The sequence below is a fragment of the Balaenoptera ricei genome, chromosome 16 (genome assembly GCF_028023285.1).
Source record: "Balaenoptera ricei isolate mBalRic1 chromosome 16, mBalRic1.hap2, whole genome shotgun sequence".
NCBI lineage: Eukaryota > Metazoa > Chordata > Mammalia > Artiodactyla > Balaenopteridae > Balaenoptera > Balaenoptera ricei.
Window position 1 is genome coordinate 27,317,442 of NC_082654.1, and position 19,169 is coordinate 27,336,610.

Genomic DNA, 19,169 nt, shown 5'->3' on the forward strand with positions numbered 1-19,169 from the left:
GTTCCCTCCTCCACCCGCAATACCCGGGGCTTCAGGTCTAGGGGGTAGTGTTGCCAGAGAGCTCGTCTCCCTCCCCGCACTTCTCAGCTCACCCTTTCACCGGGTGCCTCCCCCGAACTGCAAAGAGGAGGGGGCGGGGGTAGGGGGAGCCAATCCCGGCAGCGCCAAAGGGGGGAGGTGGCGGTGACAGCCGCGGGGAGGGGGCGGGAGGAGAGGCGGCTCGGCTCCAGCTCCGGGCTCTTCTCCGCTCCACTCTGCCTCCGGCTCTGCGCTCACCTACTGCCCAAGCCTCCCGCTCCTGCCCCAGGATCCCCAGGTGGGCCCTAGACCGCGGCGGTCCCCAGGCTCTTAGCCCAAGCGCGGACTCTCCAGCCCCCAGCCCCCGGCAGCGCACTACGCCGCCAGGGGGCGCCGTGTGAGTTCTCTATCCCAGCCACCCGGCGCCCCCTCCCACGGCCCAGGTGGGGACGGGAGGGGGGCGCCGGGGGCCATGCGGGGCCAGGGCCGTAAAGAGAGTTTGTCCGATTCCCGAGACCTGGACGGATCCTATGACCAGCTCACGGGTGAGTCAGTGGCTTGGGGGTCGGGGGAAGGAGGGTAGGTTCCATCCCTTCAGACCCTTAAGCCCCTCTAACCCCTGCCAGGCCTTTACCCACACTCTGACCCATTCCCAGGTACCCTCCCGGCTGTTCTGGGCGGCAGGACACTGAGGTTCAAAGCCTTGGGTCCCGCGGGGGGGTGGGGTGGAGGGGTTGGGGGCAGAGCACGTGGGCAGGTGGGGAGAGGCAGCAGGTGTGGGCATGCATGACACAAGGCTAGGAGGGTGTCTATAGTGGGAGGTGTTACGTGCGAGAGCGCCTGTCATTCTTTGTGTCTGTGTGTATGTATGTGTGTGCGCCTCCCACAGCTGGTTGCCATGTGCCCTGGGCTTGGTGACAGCCAGGGTGAGTGTGATTGTGTGTGATTGTGCAATTGTATGTCTTGTCAGATGTTTCAGTGAGGTTGTGTTGGACCCTGATTGTACTAATGAAGTTGTTTTAACCAAGTATCTCTGTTCTGTGTGCAACTCTGTGCTTTGAGTGTGTGATTTTCTGTATGAAGTGGCATGTGACTACCAGTATGCGTCAGGTCTTCACTTTAAGGTGGTATGTCTCTTTGTAAGACTTTATGACTGTGAACCTCCTGGGACAAGCATGTGTTAAAGTGGGTTGTGTTGTGTTTTAATTGTGAGACTGTGCGGGTTATATTGGTGTTTGATACTGATTGTGTACTTTCATGTGGTGATGTCTGCAGTGGGGCTCTGTGAGTGTCTATGGCATGTCTTACCCTTGCTGCTTCTCTGGCTTCCTGGGGCAGAAGGGGGTCTTTAGTGCACACCACTGCTTCCCCACGTTTTCCACAAATAGCCTGGGTCGGCCCAAGGAAGGACTCTGGTGTCCATCTACCCAGCCTGGCTTCCAGGAGCGTCACCGGCTCCTGTGGGGAGGCTTTGGTTAATGCTGGATCAGCATCCCCCCCACAAAGTACTTAGAGATCATTCTTACAACTGAAGCTCCTTCAACCCCCAACAACCCTCCTAGAACTTCACCCAAACCCAGAGGAAAACAAACCCTCTAGCCTCCCCTCCAGACCCAGAGATAGAAGCTCTAGGCTTGGGAGGTACCATGTGGCCTCCCCTTCTAAGTATCCCCCCAAACCACTTTGCTGCTCAGGCATCCTCTCTCTCCCACACTGGGGAGGTATGTGAGACCAGTACATCTGTGCCTGTGCATATTCCTGGGTTTGGTAGGCAGATCCACGTGTTTGTGTGGGTGACTGTGTCACCTTGTGTACATTTCCATATACGTGTGTTTCTGTCTCTCAGTGTGCAGCCTGCCCAAGAACTCCAACAGGGAATGGGAGTAGGGAGACTGTCTCCCCTGTGTCTGAAACAAGCTGGGGAGGTGAAGGGAGGCCATGATCCTTGTCTGTCTTGAGGAGAGTGAGGTTAAGACTTGGGGAAGAGGAGAGGACTAGGTTGTAGCGCCTTGAAAAAGTGTCTCCCTGACTAACACACCCTGGGGAGGTTCTCGTCACTATGCCCAGACTCCCAGAAGGGGGAGCCCTTCCACTCAGGCAGGCCCCAGATGTGCCCTAGATGTGCCTCAGGCCTGGATGGATTCCAAAGGTCCAGGTGACTAGCTCTGCTTTAAACTGTGTTCTCACCAACTCAGGATCCTTGAGAGTAGTAAGGTCCCCAGCGCCCTCATTAGCACCACATTAATCAGTGTTTGCTTCCTGCTTTAACTGATTCTCCCCTTTAGTGGAATCATCTGCTCCCCACTTGGCTATTTGAATCAGAGACTGGGTGGAAGTGGGGAAGCCCTTGTATGGGAAGGTGCAGGAATAGAAGTGTGAATACCAGCTCTGTATGACTTTTGCTCTCTGGGCCTCATTTTTTTCATCTGTAAAATGGGAAATACTACTTCCCACCTGCTTGCCCCCCAAGGGAAATAGAAAGTTCAAATGTTGACAAGCATCAAGAATCGTGTTCCACGTAATGAGCATCCTCGCTGTAGATAGCTCCACACGCAACTTGGGAAGTAGAAATAAGACTACCAGGAGCTCTCCTTTCGAAGGAGGGCTTATCTTACAGCGGGAGATAAATGGGGTTGGGAAGCCGGTGTTAAGGCGGTGGGTGTTAAGGCGGTGGGTGTTAAGGCGGTGGGTGCTCGGAGACGCCTGAGCTGAAGCTGGATGGGGAGTCGTTGTCCGCGGTGCTGAAGCGCTTGCAAGGCGGAAGTGCAGCAGGGCCAGCCAAATTCCCAATGTTCCTTCCTTGTGCAGGCGGGATTCCTGGAATCGGACCTGGTGGATATTCTTTGGCTTCAGTCATCCCGGCCTATCAGGCTGACAGGAAGGGGGCGCTAAAGTCATACCTCAGGTCATCCTGGGTTGCCCGAGCCTCTTTCCTTACCCACTCCCACCCCAGGCTCAAAACAAATCTGGGGGAGACTTTTAGGAGAAAACAATCTGAGCCTCACCCCGCCCCGTCCCGCATCTAGCACCTCCGGGCCCGGCATGACCTATTGGCAGTGCGGCGAGGTGGGAAAAGGCAGCGATTCGCTGCGGTCCTGTCCAAGCCGGAAGCAAGAAAAGGACTGGAGAAGATGAGGAGAGAGTTGGGACCTGGCTGGCCAAGGCCTGAGCTCGGGTCCCGGCCTGGGATCTCCGGAGTTGCGTCCCGCCGGCCATAAATATCGTTCCCGGACTGGCGCGCCCCCGTGTGGTTTTAGAGGAGCCATGCTTGCGGAGCTGATGCCAGATGAGGATGTTGCCAAATCAAGTGGCAAGGTTCCATGGAGTTCAGGGTGACCCTCGTCTCGTAAATGTAGGCTTTTCAGCCAAAAATACGGGATCCCAGTCGGAGGAGTGGGATCCCCATAGGCTCTGTCAGAAGTTTTAAAGGCGTTAGTGGGTCCTGGAAGGGTTTACTTTGGGTATAACCAGATAGGGATGAGTCCAGGGCCAGGACTGTGGGTAGGGGGGCTTCTCCTCGGTGCATCTGGCTGACAATCGGCATATGAGGGGAGAGTGTGAACCCGCCGGACCGGGACACAGGGACGCAAAACAGTTACAAGAAAAAGATATTCAGAGCCAGAAGACAGAGACCAGTAGGGGCACGTCCCTGCCGCCCCTTTGTCACTCCAATACACTGGTCAGTTCCTCCTCTTCCCTCCTACTCTCGCGCCCATTGGTCCAGGAAGTATGGAAGTGTGGGGAGTTGCCATGACAACTGGGTCCTCTAACCCCTTCGCATCTCTGTGTCAAAATGGGAAGAGGAGGGGTGTGACAGGCAGAGAATGAGGGGATGAAGCGGGGCAATGAAAGATAATGTTCATTCCCTCTCCAGCTCCTTTTTCAAAAACCGTGGGTGCCCCCTTCCCCACCGGAAATTCAGAAAATATTCCCAGAGAAGGCTGTGAGGGAGAGTCCGTGCCGCCCCTCCCCCCCGGCCCCGCCCCGCCCCGCCCGAGTTTGGGAATTTGGGGAACGGGTGCTTCAGGCGCAGGGGCCAGGGTGAGTTCCCCTCGTGTGGCCGGGAGAAGACGGGAAGCGGAACGAGGCTCTGTTGCCTGAGATCCTGGTCCTATGGGTCCGGCCCTCCCGCGCCGCCCACGCAGGGCCCACTCCGTTGGGGGCGGAGATCAGAACGCCCCGGGCTTTGGGGGCGGAGCTTGACCTCTGTGCTCACCGCAGGACCATGAACAGATGCCCCAGCAGGTGCCGGAGCCCGTTGGGGCAGGCAGCGCGATCCCTCTACCAGCTGGTGACTGGGTCGCTGTCGCCAGGTATGAGGAAGGGAGGAAAGGGCTGGACCCCTCAAAAAGTAAGCGAAGTGGGATAGGAGCCTTACAGAGGTGGGGAGAGAAAGGGCCCCTCACAGAGGTGGAAGGGGCAGGATCCTTCAAAGAAAAGAGTTTAAAGGGCAAGACTCCAACAGAAGTGGAACTTGGGATAGGGTCCCGTAAAGAGAAGGTGGAGGACATAGGGGTCTTCAAAGAGGAAAGGAGAAGGGGCATCATGGTCCCTCACAATGGTGGAAGAGGGGGCAGGGCTCCTTACTGAGAGCAGAGGTGGGGGCCTCAAGCAGGTGGATGTAAGAGGCAAGGCCCCTCACAGGGATGAAGGGAGGAAGCTTGCAGCAGAGCAGGGAAAAGGCAAAGCTCTTTACCGAATTGCTTAGTTTAATGGGATCTTAAGATGAGTAGGGGCAGTGTGCAGAAGGAAAAAATCCTGAGGTGGGACTGGACCAACATGAACTCAGCTAGTGAGTTTATGCATGATGGATGGATAGACTTGTGTGGCATAAGGATTGTATGTCACCGTTTTGTCTATCTCTGGGAGTCTGTATTAAGGGGGTTTGTGCCTCAATGGGGTTGTGATCACTGGGGCTGTGCACCCCTAGGGTTACGTATCCCTGGAATTCTGTGACACTAAGACTGCATGTACCTGGAGTTCTATGCTTTAGAGTTGGGTTGGGGGTTCCTGAGTCACACTAAGTTAGCTGTATAGACTTCATAAGGTTGTAACTTGGTGTGGGATTTGTGGAATTTATGACATGGATTGTGGGTATTATATCATGGCAATGCTGAGATTATGCACACCTCCACTTGGGTTTCCTTAGAGCTGCCTGGGCAGGGCCCACAGAACCCAGCATCTCCTCCCCACCTGACCTGGGGAGACCAAAACATCCTAGCCTGGTGGCACTCTGGGATCTGTAGTTCTCTGGCTCTCTGCACAGTATCCCCTTGAGCCCCTGGAGTATAAGCAGGCCTCTCCTTACAATGTGCTCCCAGAAGGAGAGGAGATGGGGCTGAGCCAAAGCCATGCTTGGATGTCTCTTGGGAAGCAATTGTCCTCCAAGCCCCCTGCTTAGGCCTGTCTCAAGTGACAGATGGCTGGAGCCAGGCGGGGCCAGCTCTCAATCATAGCAGGCATGACTTCTAGGCCCTGAAATAGCCCCAGGGCCTAGGGAGGTCATTAATTACCTGATGCAGCTGGGGGCTGCTCTGTCTTCTGGCCTGGCTGGGGATGGAGTGGGGCTGGAGGGCTGACAGAAGGGTCTTTACTGGTTGGGTTCTTCACTAGGGGAGCAAAGGCAGATGGGAAAGTGGGACAGTTACATACTATGGGCCCCCTTCATTCGGCAGTATTTCTCTGGGTTTGAACTTCGGGAGGTAAATAACTAAATGATAGGTGTATCTCCGTGGTGAGATTTGAGGGATCTAAGGGAGGGCTCACCTAATGCTTCAAGATAGTTTTCCCTTCAGCCCTCACTCTGCTTGAAGTGTTTTCATTAAGACTTCACTCCTCTGGGTGGAGAGCAAAGTGGCACAGGGATGCTTGGGGAGGACAGACCTGGGCAACTTTCTCACAGAGCCCAGAGACTTGAGAGGTCTCTGAGTGGGGGGAAGAGAGAGCCTGAAAAACAACTTGCTCTTTCACTTATATCAGATTCTCTCACCAGAGGCCTCGTTGATTTAGGACCTTGAGTCCTGTGAGGCTGGGTCAAGGTCTCTGAAGGTTGAGGGTGAGGGTGAGAGAAGGAAGAGGAGGGTCCGCAGACAGGACAACCGGCTAAACCGTTGTCAACCTGTCCATCTGTGAATCAGCAGCAGAGAGCAAGGAAATGCTGCTGTGCTGCCTCTTTCCAATCAAATAGCCTGGCTTGGCATTCAAGGCTCCATGGAATCTGCCCCTTTCTGGTCTTATCACTCATAGCTCCCCCAATACGAACTAAGCTGCAGTCACTCAGGATTCCTTGACACCTCCACACACGTTGGAGAGACAGCCTGAGGGAGCTGGCAGATCACTGGTTCTGGTTCAAGTCTCGACCTATCCTTTATCATCTGTGTTATCTTGGGACAATCACTTCTCTGAGCTTCAGTTCCTTCATCTGCAAAATGGGTATACTGCTACTCAATCTGACCATTTCAGCTGTAAACACAGGAATAATAGACCCTATCCCTCAGGTCTATTATGAGGACTAAATGAGATAACATGTGTAAAGTATCAAGGACAAAAAACATGCTCAATAAATGTTGGTCCCTTTGTTAAGGCAGACTGTTGACATTTTAGCCATCCTTTAAGAACCAGCTCAAAAACTACCCTCTCCAGGTTTTTCCTGGGCTCCCAGGTAGAAGACTAGAGCTCATTTCGTGGCCTGCTTTGAACAGTTCCTACCACATAGTAGGCACACAACAAATATTTTTTGAATGAGTAGATACCTTATAGTTCTGTCAGTGGGCTGTCTCTCCCTGCCCAGGAGAGCCAGAACCCTGTTTGGTTCACCTTTGTTCCACAGGCACCAGCTCAGAGTCTGGCATTCAATTTGTATATGTCCAATTTTTTAACATCTTTGCCCTCTAGGAGCTTGGAATCTAATTGAGGAAATAGGACTGATCCAGAAAGACCTGAGTTCAAATTTGCAACATCTCCTCTTAGCTAGGTGACCTTGAGCAAGTTCCTTTACCTTTCTGGGCCTCATTTACCTCATCAGTGAAATGGGCACAATACTATTCACTCTGCCTACCTCATGGGGTTGTCATGAGAAGACATGGAAATAACAATGTTTGTGGAAATGCTTTGTAAATTGCTAAGATATGTAAGGGGGGCGTATAATATTATTAATAATGGCAGTAAACAATTATAAGCAATTACTCTGTGCTAGGAATTATTCTAACAGCTTTCCGTGTATTAGTTCATTTAGGAGGGCCTAGCAACCATATGAGGTAGGAAACCGAGGCACACAGAGATTAAGAACTTTCCCAGTTAATTCCAAGGGGCAGAGCTGGGATTTGAACCCAGGGAGTCTGGCACCCTGGCCCACACTGTTACCTACCATGCTATGCTGCCTCCTTTTACTGTTCCCACTGATAACATTACAGACTTAGGTGCTGAGTTTTGAGGGCCCAGTGGGCTACCATAGAATTTCAGGTAGCTGGGAGCCTGCTGAGGGCTGGAGGCTCTGAAGGGAAGGGAATTTAAGCTATCTCTAAAGGACAGGTAAGAACTGTAGGATAGGAGAGCAAAAGGGAGTTCATTCCAGGCAGAGGGAATAGCAGGAGCAAAGCCACAGAGATAGCACTGAGTTTGGTGTGTTTGGGGGACAGTGAGGAGGCGAAACTGGCTCAAAAATAGGGATCTGGGGCTTCCCTGGTGGCGCAGTGGTTGAGAATCTGCCTGCCAATGCAGGGGACACGGGTTCGAGCCCTGGTCTGGGAAGATCCCACATGCCGCGGAGCAACTAGGCCCGTGAGCCACAATTACTGAGCCTGTGTGACTGGAGCCTGTGCTCCGCAAGAGAGGCCGCGATAAGGAGAGGCCCGCGCACCGCGATGAAGAGGGGCCCCCACTTGCCGCAACTAGAGAAAGCCCTCGCACAGAAACGAAGACCCAACACAGCCATAAATAAATAAATAAATAAATAAATTTAAAAAAAAAAAACAAAAAAACAAACAAACAAAAAAAAAAAAATAGGGATCTGCTGATGAGGGTTGGGGAAGGGTATTAAATGCCAGGCATGGATTTTGGACGATGAGAGGGAGATGCTTGCTCATTTCACCTGTAAACCTGTAACCTCCAAAGGTGTGAGAAGCCAAAAACAGTCCCTGAGTTGACTTCTTCCTGGGGGAGGGAGGGGGGACAAGCAGAGGACCAAGTCTGCCGGAGGCATACCCTCCTTCCCAAGGATGTTGGAAGGGTTGGTGGAGAGGGAAGGGGTAAGATACGGTGTGAGATGGATGCCTGACCCCCCAGTGGTGGCCATGTAGAACTGCAGATCCGTGAACCTCAAATGAAGCAGTAGGGACTAGCCCCCATCCCCATCCCCACCCCCACCCCACAATTGAGGCTGAAACACATCCCAGAGCTGGACGAGGTGGCAAGGGTCCCTTGCGTTAATCCCCCTAAACTGGGCCTCCTAAACTGGGCAAGCTGTCTATGAAAGGAGCCAGTGTAGCGTGGTGGTTTAGAGCACAGGCTGAGTCAGGCTGGGTTAAAATTGAGCTCTGACACTTATTGATCTTGGAGATTTTCTTAAGCTCCTTTTGTCTAGTTTTCCCACCCATAATGTGGGGATAACAGTACCTCTTTCATAGGTTTATTGTGAAAATTCAATGTGATAATGTCTGTAAGCACATAGCACATTATCTAGCACATACTGAGTGCTCAATCCCTAGCCAGCTGTGGCAGTAACCCAGAGGCTCTTATCTTCTGGCTCCCTGGTTCTGCAAGCCTCTCCCCACCCCACTACAGACACCACCGCCGCCATCACCACCACCTTGAGGGAGATGGGAAGATGGGGGAGGGGCTCCAGGAATACACCAGGGCTGTGTGGCTCCCTTGGAAGGTTCAGATTTCCCTCCTACTCTGGGTTTCTCCATCAGCTCAGTAAAGATTCCCAAAGAACAGGGAGGGTTTTGGCAGCTCCTGGGTGAGGCCCCTGCCAGGAGGAAAGGAAGAGCACATCCCTCCTCTCCCAAGGAGCTTGATTCTCTGGGTCCCAAAGGCAGCTGCAATAAGTCCCCTCCCCAGAGGGTCATGATAGGGCTAAGTGGCTGTTTTCCTGCCCAGGCTACTGGACCTAATCCTCCCTCCCTTGGGCCTCAGTTTCCCTGTGGCCTGTGGGAAGAGAGTGCTTCCCGCCTCTCAGTCTCCATGGCAAACGCAGTCGATGGTGGTGGTGTCCTCCTGACTGGAGAGGTCACCACCTTCTCCTCCCTTATATTCTCATACACTTTCATGCAGATACAATTACACAACCACCATAGACCCATACTCCTAATTATATGACACATCCATACTACCAATCTTCAGACCCACATGCCACACCCTGCTAAAATACAGATACCTCACACCCCATACACACTCAGAAATACTCCAATACACTCTCACACACACACCCCACAGACACCCAGGTTACATACCCATATACACCACACACACTCCTAGGACAGGTGCACAATCATGTGTAAACACACACACAGACACACGTAAGAGGAGGTACACATACTCTCCATACACATACAGGAATATACACACAAGAAAACACTCAGACACCCATAACATATTCTGACCCACACATCTATTACTTATGCATGTGCAGCTCCTAGTTTCACACACACACACACACACACACACACACACACACACACACCCTGCCCTTCCCTGCCTTCTCTCTAAGCACAGGTCTTCCCTCTGCCCCCTCTCTTTGGCACAGAGTAGCCACAGGGTGTCTGAGGGAAGCTGTCTCAGGGGCAGAGGCAAGGCACTGCCCCCCTTCTCTGGTCTGGCCTGGCCCGTAGCCTTCACACCAAAAGCTCCGGAGGAGATACCAATCCATAGGCAGAAGTGGCCCCGTGAAGAGGAAGAGGCTGTGGCTTGGAGGCTGTAGCTGGGAGGCCTGTGGGGAGGCGGGGGGAGGGGGAGAGGGAGGAGATCCGGGGAGCGAGAGGGGGAGGGAGACTGCGGGCAGTCCTACTCAGGCTGGGGAGCCTGAGGGGGAGGAAGTGTGAGTAGGGAGGGCCAGCCTCAGCCTGTGGGGCCATGCCCCAGGCCCACCATGAACCTGGAAGGGCTGGAGATGGTCGCTGTGCTTGTGGTCCTCGCCCTGTTTGTCAAGGTCCTGGAGCAGTTTGGCCTCTTTGAGCCTGTCTCCTTGGAAGGTAACCCAGGTGTCTGGGCATGTCTGGGCTGCTGGCTAGAAGGACAGTGGCCCGCAGGGTTGGGGAGAAGATTACTCTGACTTTATGACTGGGGTGAGGGCTGCAGGGGTAAGCAGGTTAGTGATGGGATGGGGCATCTGGGGGAGGGGAGGAGAGGAGTTGGGGGAACAGGACATCTGGGAGAGGCAAAGAGGGGGACTCAAGGAGTGGATCTGGGGGAGGCGAGGAGGGAATCTGGGGGATTGGGTGTCTGAGGGAGGTGAAGAGAGAGGGCCAGGAGCCAGGGAGGTGATGAGGGGGTACAGCATGGGGGGACTGGGATTGAGGATAAGGGTAAACTGGGGGGAATGAGGAAAAGTCTGGAGACAGGCAGGGGTATCTGGAATAGAGGAAGGAGGTTCCAGGGGTCCTGAGATAACACCAGACTTCTGGGGAGTCCCTTTTGGGGCCAGGGACCCACAACGGCTCTGAAGATGTGTGTGACTCTCCACACCTCCATCCTTGCAGGCGTGGGTTACAGGGTGTGTGTGGACTCAGTGTGTGAGAGATACAGGGGGGTGTGGCTGTGTGTTCACGTGTGTGAGAAAGGACAAAACGTGTGACTACTTGAGCCTGTGTATGTGACAGGGGTGTGATTTAATGTGTCTGAGTGACAGAGTGTGTCGCTTTATGAGATGGCAGATGTGACTGTGCCTGAGGGGCACGGAGTGTGTGGCTGAGCCTCTTTGGGCATCTGATTGTGTGTGTGGCTATTCCCAGAGTTCCCTGATGAAATACCAGCTCCATACCCAAGGCTAGGGATGGGGTGGGTTCTGGAGGGACAGGAGTGGGATCACTGTGAATGAGACATTCATAGACAAATCTGGTAGGAGAGTGAGGGGTGGATCAGATCAGGGACCCTGCCTCCCAAGCCGCCTTGCCTCTCCCAGGTCCTCTCAGGATCTAAGGGCAGAATGGGTTCCAGAGTCTGGACATTGGGAGTGGGAAGGCAATTCTCCACCCAACCCCAATGTCAGGTGGGGAGAGTGATACTGGAGGTAGAGAGGGGAACATGTTCTGCCTCCCCAGGGAGTTTTAGCCTCTCCCTCTTCTTCATGCCGAGACCTGTGCAGCTCGATAGCATGGCTACAGGAAAACAGGCAAGAACCATGATAAGAGGACTGCAGGGTAGACACCTGGGAGAACTGAAAAAATGTGAAAGGAGCTAGGGAAGAAGGTCCGTGAATTGCCTGCTCTAGGGTTCCGTAAGAGCAGAAAACTCCTAGTCTACCCTCCATCCTCTGCTGCATTTATTGGGGTGGGGTGAGGTGGGTCGCAGGGATTGGTCCTAGATGAACTGGGATTCATCCAGTCCTGGAAAGATTAAGTCAGTTGGGCTCTAACTTTCCATCCCCTTTAGACTATTGGTGGGAAGGGGGGAGGCATCCTGTCTGCTGAAGTCACCCCCTTTCTCTTCCCACCTTCTGAGGAGCCTAGAGGAGACTGAGTCCTTGGAGCAGGCAGGGGACCAGATGGGGGGATGTGTGAAGAGGGGGAGGTTGGGAGAGGCAGGGGGAGCCATCCCCCAGTCCAGAGGCTACTACACCACCAGAGGCCCCAGGCACAATCGGCTTCGGGAAACCAAAGTCCAGGCTAACGGAGCCCTGGGCCAGAGGCCAGGCCGCCATCGATCCCTCACCCAGCTCACTGCCTCCCTCCCACCTCTCCATAGCTCCTGGGGAGAGAGGACAAATGGGAGGGAGAGGAGGCGCTGACTTCAAGCAGTTCCCTCCTGGGAGCACAGCATCTTCCTGAGGGTGGAGCCGGCTTGGGAGGCAGGGCCTGCAAGGGAGCTGGGGTGCCAATCTACAACTAAAGGAAATTGGGCCCCTCCAGGAATGGACTGAGGCCAGCTTCAGTCAGTATGCCAGGTCCAGTGAGCTCTGGCCCTGGAGTCTGGAGGTGGGTGCAGCCAGGAGACAGACACACAACAGGAACTTGGAGGGTCTCCCTGGGGTACAATTAGAGCCATAGGACACATGTGTAAATAAGAGGAAGTGAGGGGAACTGTGATCAGTGGGCTCCGGGTAGTCCCACATTACAACAAAATACTCATCTCCAAGGTCTGTCATTGCCTCAAAGTTTGCTATCATTTCACCTTCAAAGAGTAAGCCATACTGGAAAAGACTGGGAAGGGACACACTTTTAGGGCGGATGAGTTCGCTGAGAACTCTGTTCTGCTGGCGGGAAGATTCTAGGTGCCTTGGAATGAGGGGTTATAGGAAAGAAAGGTGGGGGTGTACCCAGGGCAAATGCAGGTTCTGTGGGTGAGGTGCAGTCTTAGGTATCTGGGTGCCATGGGCACCTAGGTCACAATATGATATGGGCATGTGTGTGGTGACCTTGATATGTCATGGTGACCACACTGTGATGTGATGTCCCAGGGTCATCGTGTGTTCTTGTGTGGTTTGATCATGCTGTGTGTAAGATGGCCTGTATGGTTCCTAATGTATGTCTGTCATGTTTTCCCCAGGTCAGTCACATTTGTATATGTTTGTATTAAGAAGTACTAGGTCAAAGTGTGTATGTCTGTGTGTGTGTGTGTGTGCATGTGTTGGGAGGCCACTGGGTATGAATGAGGTACTAGGTATCAAGCGGTCCTTGTGTGGCATCCATCACTCTGATTTATCACACTATGTATACACACCTGTCACTGTGTGTGTGTGTGAGAGAGGCAGGCAGCCCCCGGGTTGGACATCACCCTCAGAGGTCCAGCTGTAGCACTGGAGCCAAGGACGCTGGGTCAACAAAGACTGAGGCCAATGCTACTCCACCCCCCCCACCCCCGCCCCCGCCACCTCGCTGTTCCCAGCTGTGTCCCTTTATACAAAGTGCCGAGCCACCTTGGTGGACTTTCCATGCCTGTGAAACCCACTGGACTCCCCTAACCGGCCCCAGCTACTCTCACCATTACCCACCCCCCATTTTCCCCCAACACCCGCCCCCAGCCGGGGTTGATTTGTGATGGTGGGGAGGGTACAGGGAACAGAGGGACAGTGGGGTTAATGTACCTTCCTGGGGTCTTCTCTCTTCCCAGGCCACCCTCCAGGGCCCACTAAAAAAGCGCTGAAGCAGCGGTTCCTCAAGCTGCTGCCTTGCTGCGGGCCCCAAGCCCTGCCCTCAGTCAGTGAAAGCAAGTGCCTCTCCTGTGCTTCCGGGGGTGGGGCCCGTATGTGTCGGGGTGTGACCGGTGTGAGGGGAGCCGGCCGGCGTGAGTGTGTGTGGGCGTGACCAATGTGGCGGAGGTGGGCTGGGCACTGGCTGACCAGGAGTGTGAGGGGGCGTAGCTACGCAGCGCAGAGCGGAATGTGTGGGCGTGGTCAGTTTGGAGGCGGGGCCTGAGTGTGTGGGCCCTCTGGGTGTGCGAAATGGGCAGGATCTGGGTGTTTGGGCGTGGTCAGTGTGACAGGCTGAGGCCACTCTGAGCCTGTGTGAGTGTGGCCAGTGTGGCAGGGGTGGGACCAGGCGGCTGTGAGGGTCTGTGCGTGGCTCAGCTGGGGTTAGTGTCTGGCCGCCCTCCCCGCCCCTGGGCATGTTTTGGGCCTTGAGATGTAGGTCACCAGTGCCTTGACTAGATGGATGCAAGTGTAATGATGGAGCCCGCCTTCCTCCAGATGCCAGGATACTTGAGTTTCCTAGTACCAGCCTGGTCCCCAGTTGAGTGACCAAGCTTTGTCTGTAGGCCTCAGTTTCCTCATTTGGGCTTTGCCCACCTCACAGGATTATACATACTGCATCTTTGCAAGCTATAAAGGCCCGGTTTGTACACATTATTTGAGAAGGTCGTTGTGTTTGATTCTGCTGGGTCCCACAATGGGGGTCGATTCGGTAAAAGGGCAGGGGGATGAGCGCGGGGTCCGATTCGTGTGTGTCTGTGCTCATTCGTTACGTGTGCCTCTGTGCGCGTGGGGGGCTGGGGTGTGTGCACTGTAACACGCAGGTCTGTGAGATTTGCTGTGAGTGTGAGGGGCGAGGTGTGTGCAGCTGGCCGGGTCCTCCGCTTTCTCGGTGACAGTTCGCTCCCTTCAGCATTAGCCGCCCCAGCCTCCCTCCGCCCCCACAGACCCCGCCCGCTGGACCCAGGTGACTTACTCTCCTGGTGGGGGCGGGGGCGGGGGACTTCGGGAGCCTGGGGTGGGGGCACCTGCCTGGGGACTGGATGTTGGGAACAGGGGCGGGGCTGATACGGGGCCAGGGGTGGTGGCCTTCTCTAAGGCACACTAGGGGTGTGGCAGGAGTGGGGTGTGGAGGGGGCTTGGCTGGAGTTGGGCGGGGCATGGCTCGGGCATGGCTGCGATAGGCGGGGCTTGGCTGGAGGGAAGGATCTGGGCGGGGCAAGGGTGAGACTGGGCGGATCTGAGTTGGTAAGCGGAGGCCCAGGGCTCGAACCCTCAGAAGCCCCCTCTCCAACCCAATTTTCCTACTCCTGGCCTTTTGGGACGAAGACGGGGCTGGGGGCCTTCCCCTCCAACCAGGGATCAAGGGCCCAGGGGCCAGCGCTGACTCAGACCCCGGGCTCTGGGGCCAGGTCTGGCCTTGCGCTGGGCCCGCTGATATACCTCGAAGCCGACCAGCATCTTCTTTCCTTGCCTTGATGTCCTTGGCTCTGCGTCCGGGGAACTGGCAGGCTGGTCTCCGGCGTCGGATATGGGGGGATGGATGGTTCAGTGATTTTGAAGAGGGGTCGTGGGGGACAGGCCTGAGGCGCGGCTGTCCCCCCCAACCGCCCCCACCCCGCAGACAGCGTGGAGGATGAGTTTGAACTGTCCACCGTGTGTCACCGGCCCGAGGGTCTGGAGCAGCTGCAGGAGCAAACCAAGTTCACGCGCAAGGAGCTGCAGGTCCTGTACCGTGGTTTCAAAAACGTGAGTGCAAAGCTGAACCAAACTGGGGAGGGGCAGGGCCTATCCAGGACTTTTCTGAAAGGTTGGCCTGGAGGCTTTGAGGAGTGACAGGGGAGGGGAGGAGAAGGGACAGCTCCCCTTCCACCACAGACCGAACTTCTAGATAGGAGTTCCTGCTGGTTTGAGAAGGGGCGGAGCCTGTAGATTGGTCTGTCAGTTCTGTGTTTTTTATTTGTGCGCTTGGGAGAAGTCTTTCCTCCAGGAGAAGAGCTACATGGTGAGCCCCCTGGAGACACGAAGATTTCCCCTCTCTTTGGGAGTCTCTGGACAGGGAGGGTTGGGTGGGAACGTGGGGCGGGGGGCGGTGAGTGGAAGGGGGTTTTGTCTCTTCCTTCAGTCTGGTTTCCTTCCCTACGCTACCCCCAGGAATGTCCCAGCGGAATTGTCAATGAGGAGAACTTCAAGCAGATTTACTCCCAGTTCTTTCCTCAAGGAGGTGAGGGGACAAGTCCTGAGAGGAAGCAGCTGTCCATCTCTAGGCTGACTTGGGGAGAGGGCTGGAAATGCCAAGTGAATGGGGTTTGAGGAGCCCCATAGAGGTAGGGAGGTAGGAAGTCCTCTCCTGTCTGGAAGCCAAGCTTACTCATCCACACTTATCCTGCAGACTCCAGCACATATGCCACTTTTCTCTTCAATGCCTTTGACACCAACCATGATGGCTCAGTCAGTTTTGAGGTGAGCTGGAGACTGTGGGCCAGGGAAGCATGTTTCCTGGGGCTTCAGGGCCAGGCCAAACCCAGAGAGAGGGTTGGGTGAAAGGTATCAGAAGAACCATTTTCCCCTGCCTCCTTCCTAGGACTTTGTGGCTGGTTTGTCAGTGATTCTTCGGGGAACCACAGATGACAGGCTGAACTGGGCCTTCAACCTGTATGACCTCAACAAGGATGGCTGCATCACCAAGGAGGTACAAGGCAACTGAACAGCTGGAGGGGTTGTATGTGTGTGGGCAGGTATAAAGGGCCCATAGGAGGGATATATGACCCACATATACATCACCAGCAAGGGGTGGGGTCTGCCCTAGGCTCTAGGCCTTCTAGTTTGGAGGCTGGAGGCTCTGAGGAGGGATCCTCTTCTCTCTCGGCCTAACAGGAAATGCTTGATATCATGAAGTCCATCTATGACATGATGGGCAAGTATACGTATCCTGCACTCCGGGAGGAGGCCCCAAGGGAACACGTGGAGAGCTTCTTCCAGGTGCCTGGGACTGGGTAGGCTGGGTTTTAGAGTGAAGGGAAGGAGGTGAGGTCCCAGAAGGGAACTTACCCGAGTTCTGCCTGCCTCTCTCCTGTCATCCCTCCTGTTTTCCCTACCTGACTACCTTTTTGCAGAAGATGGACAGGAACAAAGATGGCGTGGTGACTATTGAGGAATTCATTGAATCTTGTCAAAAGGTACAGGGCCCTGCCCTCTACATTTCCCTGGTCTGGACTCAGGACCTGATTCAATGATGTAGGAGAAGGCTCCTTTGGGCAGAGTACTATTTCCCTAACTCACTGCCGCCTCTGAATCTTTTCCTTCATAACTTGGGGAGGCCTGTCCCTTCCCCACCTCTCTGGGTGTCTCCTTCCTCACTGCCTCTCTCTGTCTCTGAACGTCCCCGTTTCTGAGTCAGTGTTCTTCTCCCTGTCTCTGATAAGCTCTTTTTCTTTCTCTCCAATCTGCCTCTCTCCCACCATGGCTACAGGACGAGAACATCATGAGGTCCATGCAGCTCTTTGACAATGTCATCTAGCTCCCCAGGAGAGGGGGTCAGTTGTCCTGGGGGGACCATGCTCTAGCCCTAGTCCAGGTGGACCTCACCCTTCTCTTCCCAGGTCTGTCCTCATCCTAGCTCTACCCTGGGGGCTATAGGAGTCCAAGAGCCTGGGGATTCAGTGGTCCAGATTGCTGGAGCTGAGGGGGCTAGGGAGTGGGCAGAGTGTATCTGTGGGGTGTTCCCAACTCCCAACAGCTCCCCCTTCCTGCCTGAAACTCAGTGCTGAGGGTGCCCCTGCTATAGGAATTGAGTGATCCTTCCCCTTCCACCCCCACTTGAGAAACCACAACGCTAGACAAAATGTCTCCTGCTATGGTGCTTCCCCCATCCCTGATCTCATAACCATTTCCCCTAAGACTGCGTTATCAGAAAGGCTGTTCTGTCCTTGGCACTGACTGGTCTTTCAGACCAGGGCCTTTGAGAGCCCTGTAGGAGGTGGACAGGAATGTAGAGGGAGTAATCTTGGGCCTGAGCCAGTGCTTAGGTCCTAGGAGGTAGCTGGGGTAGAGAACAGAAGGGCCTGGGGATTATCAGTGAGAGCATGCCAGGCTATAGCTTTGAGCTCTACAGGTCTGCCATTCCAAGCTGGCAGAATATGAATTTCCAGGCTCTTCAGAAGACCTTGTTTCCTTGGAAATACCCCAGAAAATTTCCAAGTATCCCAGGAGAGTCTGAGATCCTGGTGTTTGGCTCATCCCTGGAATTCCCTCCTCTCCTCCATTCCTGTTTGTGTAGTGGTGGTGGCAGCAGGGGGAAGATAGGTGGGAGCTGTCTTGGCTGATACCTGCCGAAGTTTCAGCCTACCCTCTCTGATGGCTACAGCTTAAGTTTTCATTTGCCATTTCCTCTAGACTTGGAGGCACAGAGTAAGTCAGGGACCACACAGTGGATGCCTTAGAAGAAAAAGGAAGGAAGGAGGCAGGCATAGATTTGAACCCAGTGTGGGGGCATTTATTAGACTCTGTGATATACCCAGGCTCTATTCCTGCCCCCCCGACATAGCCTCCTCATTGCCCACCCAGAGTCTCCTCTTGCTCTATTCAATCTACCCAGAGATGCCCCTGAGCACACCTTGAAGGCAGGGACCCTAGGACCCAGGTCCCACCTCACTGTCAGCACCGCTGCCGTGCCGCCACCCCTTAATATATCTGCTTGTCCCATTTAGCTCACTCTCCCAGTCAGCTGTGATCTGAGGGGGAGGGTCCCCAGGGAGCCCCCTTTCCTATCAGAACACTGTTGACTGCTTTGCATTTTTGGTTCCTCTGTAATTTTTGTAAAATAAGAAGTACACCAGATCCAATAAAACACAATGGCTATGCACAGGCTCTGTCTCTGCCTTTTTGTCTCTCCTACCCCGCACATAACTCACAACCCATAATTCATACAGCCTTTTGGATTCCAGAGAAAATACTTCCTTTCCTATAGTATGGCCAACCCTTGGCAGGAGATCAAGACACAGGTTCTGGAAGGGTTGGAAACCTACTGGACCTCAGAGAGGCCCCCAAATCTCCCTCCCACATCCTTAGAGGAGACAAGGAAGAGAAAGGTGATTGATGTCCTGAAGACTATGCCAAGCAAGCTGTCTTTTGGCTAAACATTCTTACAAGTGGAATCCAGAATTTCTAATTTACAGACATCTTAGTTAATTTCAAAGTGCTTTTTTTTTTTTTTTTTTTTTTTTATTTTATTTATGGCTGTGTTGGGTCTTCGTTTCTGTGCCAGGGCTTTCTCCAGCTGTGGCAAGCGGGGGCCACTCTTCATCACGGTGCGCGGGCCTCTCACTATCGCGGCCTCTCTTGTTGCGGAGCACAGGCTCCAGACGCGCAGGCTCAGTAATTGTGGCTCACGGGCCCAGTTGCTCCGCGGCATGTGGGATCTTCCCAGACCAGGGCTCGAATCCGTGTCCCCTGCATTGGCAGGCAGATTCTCAACCACTGCGCCACCAGGGAAGCCCCAAAGTGCTTTTTTTTGAGAGGGGAATTCCCTTTAGTTTCTAATGAAAGTTCCTTTGTATAAACATCCCAACCTTGCCTCTAGTAGGGAGGTACATTTGTGTCTATACTCCAGCCAAGAATGATGGGGGAGCAGATGAAGTGGACCCAGGGCAGGTCACCGTGGAGCAGGTGACACAAAGGGTAATAGAAACTTCCTGTGTGGGGTGGGAACCTTTCTTTGTTCTGCTCCTGGAGAGGGGCCGCCAATGGTAAGTTCCTCCCATCCTTTCTCTAGGGCACCATTATGTGGTGATTAAGCTTCACTATC

The 19,169-nt window shown here is 54.3% G+C and overlaps 1 protein-coding gene across 5 annotated transcripts; it reads left to right on the plus strand.

Annotated features, from left to right (window-relative positions):
• The first annotated feature begins 205 nt into the window (after nucleotides 1-205).
• On the plus strand, nucleotides 206-18,227 carry KCNIP2 (potassium voltage-gated channel interacting protein 2). 5 transcript variants are annotated; one of them, XM_059899400.1, is made up of 10 exons: nucleotides 206-563; nucleotides 13,285-13,380; nucleotides 14,232-14,330; nucleotides 14,988-15,112; nucleotides 15,518-15,587; nucleotides 15,756-15,826; nucleotides 15,948-16,055; nucleotides 16,241-16,345; nucleotides 16,480-16,542; nucleotides 16,836-18,227. In XM_059899400.1, exons 1-10 carry the CDS (start codon nucleotides 491-493, stop codon nucleotides 16,881-16,883), a joined length of 858 nt encoding a protein of 285 aa, XP_059755383.1. In that variant the 5' UTR covers nucleotides 206-490; the 3' UTR covers nucleotides 16,884-18,227. The 5 variants fall into 5 exon arrangements, with proteins under 5 accessions (XP_059755383.1, XP_059755381.1, XP_059755380.1 ...); XM_059899398.1 differs by having other exon boundaries at nucleotides 14,277-14,330; XM_059899397.1 differs by lacking the exon at nucleotides 16,836-18,227 and having other exon boundaries at nucleotides 14,277-14,330; nucleotides 16,480-16,828.
• Nucleotides 18,228-19,169: the final 942 nt, after the last annotated feature.

What these genes read in the sequence shown, in the direction of transcription:
- KCNIP2 (XM_059899400.1), top strand. Translation starts at nt 491, where the DNA reads ATGCGGGGCCAGGGCCGTAAAGAGAGTTTGTCCGATTCCCGAGACCTG. An exon ending in CCAGTTCTTTCCTCAAGGAG is followed by an intron (nt 15,588 to 15,755) that starts GTGAGGGGACAA and finishes CTTATCCTGCAG; the next exon opens with ACTCCAGCACATATGCCACT. An exon ending in ACGTGGAGAGCTTCTTCCAG is followed by an intron (nt 16,346 to 16,479) that starts GTGCCTGGGACT and finishes ACCTTTTTGCAG; the next exon opens with AAGATGGACAGGAACAAAGA.